This window comes from Cyprinodon variegatus, unplaced genomic scaffold (assembly GCF_000732505.1).
Source record: "Cyprinodon variegatus isolate N-32 unplaced genomic scaffold, C_variegatus-1.0 Scaffold251, whole genome shotgun sequence".
Lineage (NCBI taxonomy): Eukaryota > Metazoa > Chordata > Actinopteri > Cyprinodontiformes > Cyprinodontidae > Cyprinodon > Cyprinodon variegatus.
In genome coordinates, this window is record NW_015150704.1 from 175,117 (window position 1) to 184,327 (window position 9,211).

General features: G+C 37.9%; 1 protein-coding gene across 1 annotated transcript; it reads left to right on the top strand.

Moving 5' to 3' along the window:
* LOC107089403 lies at window positions 1-6,578 on the top strand. The gene is made up of 11 exons (XM_015382162.1): window positions 1-185; window positions 262-443; window positions 622-759; window positions 1,375-1,513; window positions 2,577-2,754; window positions 3,009-3,150; window positions 4,209-4,346; window positions 5,017-5,075; window positions 5,169-5,372; window positions 5,499-5,575; window positions 6,223-6,578. The coding sequence occupies exons 1-11, from the start codon at window positions 27-29 to the stop codon at window positions 6,304-6,306; spliced, it is 1,500 nt and encodes a 499-aa protein (XP_015237648.1). The 5' UTR covers window positions 1-26; the 3' UTR covers window positions 6,307-6,578.
* The last annotated feature ends 2,633 nt before the right edge of the window (window positions 6,579-9,211 follow it).

The following is a 9,211-nucleotide window of genomic DNA, read 5'->3' on the forward strand; positions in this document are numbered from 1 at the left end:
AGACAGTCTCTCCAAGCATAAATGCTATGGTTTTTAACAGTGCCCTGTCTGTATGTGGAGGCATTGGGTTAGGCACCATGTTGTCTTCTGTGCTGCTGCTGCTCCTGATCAGCGGTTCACATGCTGCTTATTATGGCTTCGTTTACAGCTACTCTACTAAAGACCTTCAGGCGGGGGGATACCCAGTGAGTTTAATGCTTTTTATACCTTGCTTTTGTAACTGATACATATAATAAACATGCTCTTATTTTAACTCTACAGACAGTGATTCGCTACGTGTACAGCTTCAGCACATGTGCAGAGGTTGATGCACAGGCTTGTGGAGGCAACTGTAATAATCCAGGGGTTATCTTGAACAAAATTCAGGAAATTGGTGGTGAATGGTGTCAGAAAGAAAGAATCTATACCACGGTGAATTATGGAAGCCAGCTCAGTCCATTTGGGTGAGTTCACCACATAATTATATCAACATATATTCAGTCATTTTCTCATTTGAAACTTTTAGGAATGATCTTTTTAAATGTGTATTTAAAACAACAATTGGAATCTTAATTCCACTCTATTTCTGCTTCTGAAGTGCCAAACAGCAGCATATGAAAACTTTTTTTGGTCTCACCATAGGTTTACAGGTGGAAACTGGACAGACAACAGAAATGGGATTAGTGCATTCAGAGTCAGAATGCAGGATGAGGGCAGAATCCGCTCTGATACAGGAAAACCCAACACATCACCTCTGACCACAGTCCTTCCTGTTCTGAGGTAGTTTCTGTTTTTCTCTTATTAAAAACATTGTTATTAGTGTCTTCTTTTTTTGTGTGTGTGTTCTTTACTTATATACAGTTAAAACTAACGAATATTAAATCGATTTTTTTCAAATTGTACATTTATCAATAAAAATTATTATTAGAGCAATCAAAATTGCTCTTATAATTGCTTGTAAGCTCTTTTGATAACTCTATACCTGAATCTGTCAGAAGTATGAATAATTGTGGCATTAACTGTATGCAAAGCTCCTCGATTTTCAGCCATCAGATTTAACTTTTAAATGACAACTTTGGGGTTTTAACTTGCAAAAGTAGGGCTATAATTCCTTCTGATTTGGCAATGCAATATACTTTCCATACATAACCTAAGAAGTTTGTACACAGCAAATTGGGAAAGATTTATTCTACTCCTTTGGGCTTAAATTAATGTCAAAGTTAATTTAATCCTTAAAAGACAAACATCTTTACAAAGAGCTGATGTGGTGTGGGAAAATAAAAAAGTTGTAGAACCAGTCAGATGAGAAAATAAGAACTAGAGCGTGTAAACCCTTTCTTTTAAAGCATGAGTATGTGTGGGTTTAAAACTGATTTGTTGGTCTTGTTGTTCCAGAGTTCCTTCAAACTGTAAGAAAAATTTTAGCTTGTTGGCATTTGACCCAGATGGAGATGAGGTGAGATGCAGATATGCCGAGAATAACCTATCAGAGTGTGACATCTGCACTCCACCGCCTGTCCTCAACCTTTCTTCAGTAAGTAACACCTGATTTAGGTCTGTAGTAACAACAGTTAATAGCCAATATTTAATATTGTTTATATCAAACCCCTGAGGATGAAAAAACAGGGAATTTGCAGCGTTATTTAATATAGAATTCAATAAAAAACAACTTTTCTTTTAGTTGATTCATTAAAATATTTTAAAAGCTAGTGTATAGCTTAAAATACATTCTTTTAAAACCAGTCTGAAATAAATTCTTAGTTTAAGCACAGTAGTAGCAGTTTAAAATCTCTCCGTCAGTCCAAAGCCAGCCCAAAGTCCCTGCAAATTTCAGCCGCCAGATAGGTTCCGCTCTTTCTGGGGGGGTCTAAATGTTCCTCCACCCATAGGCATTGCAGCTGCTTTACATTCTGGTAGCTTAGAGTTTTTACCTCACTGACAACATCATTGTGTTGAATTATATTACCCGCACTGACCTGTTGGTTACCAACAAAGGACCTGCCAAGGTTGACAGGGGAACTTTTACTCCGCTAATACTTCATATCTTCCGGCTATGTTTTCCTAAGCAACTGCTGTCAAGACATTTCAACTATGACCCCAATTTTGCATTAATGACCCAACATTACTTAGGCTAATGCTTTGCTGCAGGATGCTTTAAAAAGAAAGACTTTTGATTAATTTCTCTATTATCTAGTCACTTAGTAGTTCTCTCTCATACAGCATTTAAATCCAATTCCCAATCAAATGATCCTTTAAGTATAATATTATCAAACCTGCAGAGGTGGGAGTACATTAAAGAAGAATAGAAACAGTGAAGATGTCAAAAGACTTGATTCTCCAAAAATTCTCCTTCTTTTACTTAATACATGGTATTTCCAATACACCAACACATGTGACAAGAAAAGGAAACATTTTGACAAAAGCTTAAGACTGTTAATGGCCTCAAAAAACATCAAAAACACTTAAATATTATCAGAATTACTTAATTCATGATCAATATAACTAGAATGAATAAAAAAAAATGGGAAAGGACTCTTTAAACACGACATTGGTGGTTTCAGTTACTGAAAATATTTTGTCCCTTTCTTCTGTTTCAGTCATGTGCTCTGGCATTCAGCCCCACCAGCAGCAGCGATGAAGGTTCATATGCAGTACAGCTCATGATGGAGGATTTTGCTGCACAGACCATTACTGTGACTGCAGGAAATGGTGTGCAGGAGATGAAGAACCCAGGAGAAGTGTTCAGCAAGATACCTGTCCAGTTTGTTTTTAAAGGCTCGTATTAACAAATTTTATATCTGTTTAACAAAAAAAAACAAAAAATGGGTTGGTTTAAAAAACCAAGTTTGATCTTTATCTTACACAGAAAGACACACAAATATAAAGAGATAAAATGCCAGGCTCCCACATTTTGACATGTTTGAGACAAGCTGCACACAGATTTACGCAATGATCTTTAAAGCTAACACCCTGAGGAATTATTCTTTTCCTGTGTTTTATAAATGTGCCGTTTTGTTTTGTCCTTGCAGTGGATCCTGCTGCACCGTCCTGCACTGAAGGTATCTATCTGCCCAGATTCCTGCCTCCAACTCCAGATAATGGGGCCCAAATCAGCACCACCATCAATCAGACCCTGGAAATCCCCATCAGGGCAGAAGCAACACAGTCTCTGTAAGTGAAAGGAAAACTTGTTTAAAAGAGCCTGAGTGTGAATACAAACAAAACCTGTTAAAAAAACTGGTTCTGGTTAGACGAGTCTGTGGAGATTGTGGCCGAGATGAAAATAAACACAAGAGTTACAGGACTATAGGGACAATTAAAGTATTGCAGTGTCCCTTAAACAAGTTTCATTATTTTAATTTCATTCAGTTCAGCAGTGTTAAGATCTACTTCTAAGATGGTAAAGTCTGCATGGTTAAACAGTGGAAGAAGGGTGCACTGGTGGCCTAGTGGTTAGAGCATTGCGCTTAGGTCTCAGAGGTTCTGAGTCCAAGTCCCACTCACTCCAACGGACTGCCACTCTGGGTCCCTGAGCAAGACCCTTAACCCCAGACTGCTCTGGTGGGGATGGGGATGGATTAAATGCAGAGTTCATTTCGTTGCTCTGTACTTGTGACATTGTAATGACAATAGTGGATTAGCCTGCTCAGCCAGACTAAAGTATAATCTTTGTGCCGCTGTTGACTGTGATTGAATGAACAAATCACAGCGCAGGAGGCAGGACTTTACGATGTGTGACTCAGTGGCAGAATTACCCATAATTACCCTTGCATAACAACAAGCTGGTGACCGCAACAGAGCAATGTTGCAATTACAATTAAGAATGTACTTGAGAGCACAACTTATATCCTCACATTTCTTACATAAAACTGGAAAAAATTGTTCACTGGAAATTTTTTTTCAATGATTTGATATATTGCACGAGTACAAATTTACATGATATTTGATTGGTTCCTGCCTGATGAGGCTGACGTTTTAGTCTCACCTTTGAATTTCAGCTCTTTACTAGAACAATGTGCCTTGTTATATCGGTCTGCATAGCTAAACTAGTACTGGTTACACTCCAACTTGTCTAATGACAGGTGGAGATAGGCACCATCTTCCATCTGCAACCTACAAGGATAAATTAGTACAGACAATTAGAGAATGAACACTGAAGCTCATTTAACTTGTAAAGTACAGTGGAATTATTCAAAATATCACATAAAACCTGTGACCTTTGTTTGTAGGATTACTAACCTCCTGTTTAGTGGACCACACAACGTTATCAGGAGCAAATCCGGATCTGGAAACTTCACCCTACAATGGACGCCATCTGACCTTCAAGGAGGACTGACTCACCCCATCTGCTTTGTGGTCCAGGCAAAGTCAGTATCAAATCTCATCAATATTGTATTACTTATGTAATATCTACAAAATCTTTTAAATAAAAAGAAGTACTTTTACCAAATGTGTGTTTGAGCTGAATTATATTAATTTATCAAGAGAAGACTTGTTTTGCGGTCAGAAAAAGCTATTGAAGAGTGTGTGTATTCCACTTGGGTGCTTCTAAAAAAATAAACAGTTACAGGAAAATGGTTTTCAACCCTGAGTATCTTGTTTACATTTTTAAACAAGATTAAGTTTTGAAAGGAAAAGTCAACCATAGATAAGTTTTCCTACTTTAAATGTTTATTTAAGCATGTAGATGTCTGAGAACTGGTTCTGATTTATGACATATATAATTCTAGCAGTGGTTGTAACAGAAAACGAATAGTTTATGCAGCATCTGACATGATTTTAAGTTAAGAATGGCCCCAGACTGAAACAAACCTGGAAAACTTTCTGGTGCTCTGCTTTAAAGATAATAGTTAAAAATGGAGTTAAAAAAATTACCTCATGAAGTTCTCTTGAAGAAAAACTTCCTTCTTTTTTCATTCTGAATAAAATGTTTTTATCATTAAATAATTTAATGTTTATTGTTGAAAAGCATATATTAATATATATTAATATATTATAAATTTTTAATGAATAATTTTTCCTGACTTATTTTCACAGTTTGTCCGGCTCTGTCTATAACTCTGATCTTCGATGCATTTTTGTGATGGTTGCAAACTGTAAGTAGAAACCTTTAAACTTTCTGCCATTAATAGATTAAGAACACTCTTTCCTAAAGTCACAAATTGGGTGATCCACTGTTTTGCTCACAGACTCAACACCAGCTGTAACAGCAATTGGAACCACCACAGCTTCAACGACAATGTTTGTGCTTCCTACAACAACTAACCCACCTCAGACGACAACCATGGTTGCACCAACTACAGTTATAATTCAACCTACAACCATAATCCAACCAACAACCACCACTTCATCCATTGTTTCTACTACTAACACAACACCAGACCGAGGACCATGTAAGTATAGGAAAGATTTACTTTTGGAGTTAGCACTGTACCTGGTACTTTTAATACTGCTTCTTTGGACATTTAACCTGAACTATGCTGACATGCTTCTTCATTTTTTTTGTTCTGTTCTCCAAGATTATGTTTTTGCCCTGAATGCAAAGATCTCTACAACTCTGTCACTGTTAAATGATAAGGATACCATGACACAGCTGGTGAGTAAGCACAATTAGAGTTAAAGCTGATTTCCCTGTAAGGACCTACTCAAGAGCACCATTTACACTAGCCTTTTAAAACCATGCAGAAAACAGTCTAAGCATAGTAACCGAGATAACTGTTGAGCATAAATGAAACGCAACTGAACTGGACCATGCCTGAGACAACCGAACCGTACAAAATCTAGTACTAGTTGTGGCTCGGTTGTGGCTCGGTTCTCTGATAACAAAGCATGAGCAGGTGACTCATTTCATCGGTTTTCCAGCGTGTCCGGTTTTGAAATTCACTGATCTCTTCCCCTGTTCACAACAAAAACTACTTCTTCGCCTATTGACAATAAATAGCATCAAAAGAGTATGGTGCGACCTAGGATGATGCCGAGACCGAGGCTCTCATTGAAATTTAGGCGGAGGACGCTATCCAGGCAATAAGTTCCTGATTGTTATGGGCGATGCCATTTTTGTCTGCAAAATTCCAGCCTCGAAAGCTGTAGTATCTGCCGATAGGAGGCAATAGGAGGCGAAAAATGTTTTTCCCTGTCCAGTATTTAATACAATCAGTTAACAATCAAATACAGCTTACGATTTTAGAATAAAATAGAAAGCTGTCATATTTATAACAAGTCACTTTGTGTTTTCCTTTCCAGATAAAAGAAGAACTGGTTAGACAAGGGCTGCCATCAGCTATCACGGTTAGCATCTCAGAAGTAGAAACAGCAGCTGCGCCCTAGTGGTTGGTTCTCAGGAAAACAGATGTTGCTATTTGTTCATTTATACACATGTTGTAATATGCTAATATAATGCTACATATATCGTTTTACTGTTTAGTCCTGTGTTTTTTATTGTTCAGTTTGTTTTTTGTCTTGTCGAAAACAGAATAACTTTGTTCAGATTGTGTCTGTCATTGTTTCTGTTGTTTTGTCACCTGAAACTATTATTGATTAAATAATGTTATGTAGTGGTCTTACAAAATTTAGGGATAAAAACATGTATTGTTGTTTCAATAAAATGAAGGTAAAAGCAAAAAACATTGAGTCGTATTGAAGTTACTGACAACAAATGATATAGCATTAATTGTAATGACTCAAAACACAGCGAGACAGTAGGATAACTTAAAAAGCATTTATTACAGCAACAATGGATGGTTTGCGGATCTGAAACAGCAGCGACTAAGGTGTCCGAGAAAGGTAACTCTGGCCACAAAAACCTGACAGAGGATGAACGCATGAGTAACTAACCTGGTTTAGAGTTCAGTCCATGCCCAGAGAACGTGGTAGATAACAGCCAGTCAGCTGATGAGATGCAGCGCTTGCCTCACAGATACTTCCATATGCCGAAGCCTGAACACCGGACTGACAGACAAGAGATCAGATCCAAGCGGATGCTCGAGGAAAATTGGATAATCCAGAGCTCAAAGTCAAGAGGAAGATCCAGGTGCAGTCCATCATAGAATCCAGCAGAATCCGAAGACAGGTCAGACAAACAGATCAGGCTCAAAGGTCCGAAAACAAATAGGTGAGGATCAGGCAATCAGAACACTATAAATTAAGCTAGAAAACTCTCACACCAAAGGCTCAAAAAATAATCTGGTACTGATGGCTGTGACCAAGCTGTATAAATAGAAGCAGGAGCAGGTGGGTCAGTTCAGCAATGAAGAAAAACCAGGCAGTTAGACAGCTGAAAGAAATGAGCAATGAAGCCACACATTGGTGGCAAGATCATGACATTTTTAATGATGAAAGAAAAGGTTTTAGAATAAGCAAAACATAAAAAGAGTTGATTTATGACCCCAAGCCTGGATTAGAACATTACCCCAACACTATCCACATATGTCTTCTTCTGTGCAGCCATAAAAATTGCACTTTCCGACAAAACTTGCTCTATTTGCTCTATGCATTTAGCCCATTATTTAGGGAGTGGTGAGCAACCTGCAATGCCTAGATCAGTGTTTTTCAACCTTGGTCCTCAAGGCACACTGTCCTGCATGTTTTAGATGTTTCCCAGCTTTCACACACCTGTTATAAACTGATAGCAGATTATCAGGCACTGCTGAACTGCAATCATCTGAATCAGGTTTGCTGAACCTCAGAAACATCCAAAACATGCAGAGCAGGGTGCCCTGAAGACAAGGATTGAAAAACACTGGTCTAGATAGCTAAGAATGTTGCTCAAGGACACAGAGTAGCACTCTGGTGTATCAGTGAGAACGCAAACAGTTTAATGGAATCAAACAGCGTTACGCATCCATTCACATCACACATCCAAATAGAGGAATCAAATTCAGAATAGTCCTATTAAAAAGAAAAGAAAAAACTAATAAATACAAAAATAAAATAAAATTACTGATGGGTATAAAGCAGAATACATAGAATAAAAAGCTACATACTGTCATAGTTTTGCTATTTTCTTTTTGAGTGTTCATATGTTTCATTTCCATTTTGTATCGTTGTCTGGTTGTATTTGAGTTCTATATATTTCTTATTTAGACTCTGCTGCCCTCTTGTGTCAGTCTCCTTCCCCTAGCTCCCTCTTAGATTCTTCTGTCCACACCTGCTCCCAAACAGCTCATTACCCCAGTTTGTTCTGTTTGACATACAGTATATATATACCCATCCCCTTCAGTTATTGTTTGCTGGTTGCTCTTCATTTCTTTGCCCTGATGTGTGTTTTCCCTGACATCTACTGGGTTTTTGGTCTTCAGTATTTTGTTAGTGAATTTTTGCTTAGTGATGGTGAGATGAAGTCTCAATGAGGCATTGAACCATTTTGGCTAATTGCTTCAACGATCTCCAGTCAATGAAGCTTCATGTGAACATGTCACACCTACTGGCAGAGTGCATAGCTACAGTAAGCAATATAATCTGTGATTTTTGCAACTCTTTAAAAAAATAAAAAATCATATAAGGTACACTGTTTTGTGCCAATTTAGTAAAAATAAGCTCAAGCAGACAGGGAAAGTGTGCAAATTGGGCAATGATGAGCAAAATGAAAGGTGTTAGTCATTTTCTAATTCAAAAATAATAGTTTTTCAACTGTTTTTGGTTTTTATGGGGTTACGTTGTGACAATCCCCTACTGTCCAGTAGGTGTCGCCATTTCACTGTTTGATTTTTGTTCTTTTCAGGAAGAAAGTAGAAGGGCTGCTAATTGAAAGCACCTGATGGCTGTTAAATACTGACATCCAGTCAGTCACTGGCTCTGTTCGAAAACCTAGGACGCATCCTTAGAAGACTGGATTCGAAGGCCGATTACGTCATAGCGCGGCGCTGAGGTCTGGTCGGATTCCAAGAGTCCTCGTTATGCGGCCTTAAAATGCTTCCTTCTTTTTGCCCGATTTGAAGGACGGGTCTGATGTATCCTCGTTATTCTTGGATATCCCAGGATTCATTGTGAGACCAAGCAAGCTGTGATCAGAGTAAAGATTACTTGGCGCCGAACAGTGGTGAAAATTGGAAGTTCAGTTTAATATAAAACAAGACATTTAATAGTTCCGTCTGAGATTAATGAAAATAGTTGTTTTAATGGTTATTGAGTCAGATATGTGGCGGTAGTGTTTGGTTTATCTAAAGGTTTTTATCTGTTACTGTGTAAATGAGTTTGGCTGTAATTTAAGGAAAGATTCTATTAGATCTGCAGA

Coding starts and splice junctions, on each gene's coding strand:
- LOC107089403 (XM_015382162.1), top strand. CDS start 27: ATGGTTTTTAACAGTGCCCTGTCTGTATGTGGAGGCATTGGGTTAGGC. Junction 444..621: donor AGCCAGCTCAGTCCATTTGG/GTGAGTTCACCA, acceptor GTCTCACCATAG/GTTTACAGGTGGAAACTGGA. Junction 760..1,374: donor ACAGTCCTTCCTGTTCTGAG/GTAGTTTCTGTT, acceptor TTGTTGTTCCAG/AGTTCCTTCAAACTGTAAGA.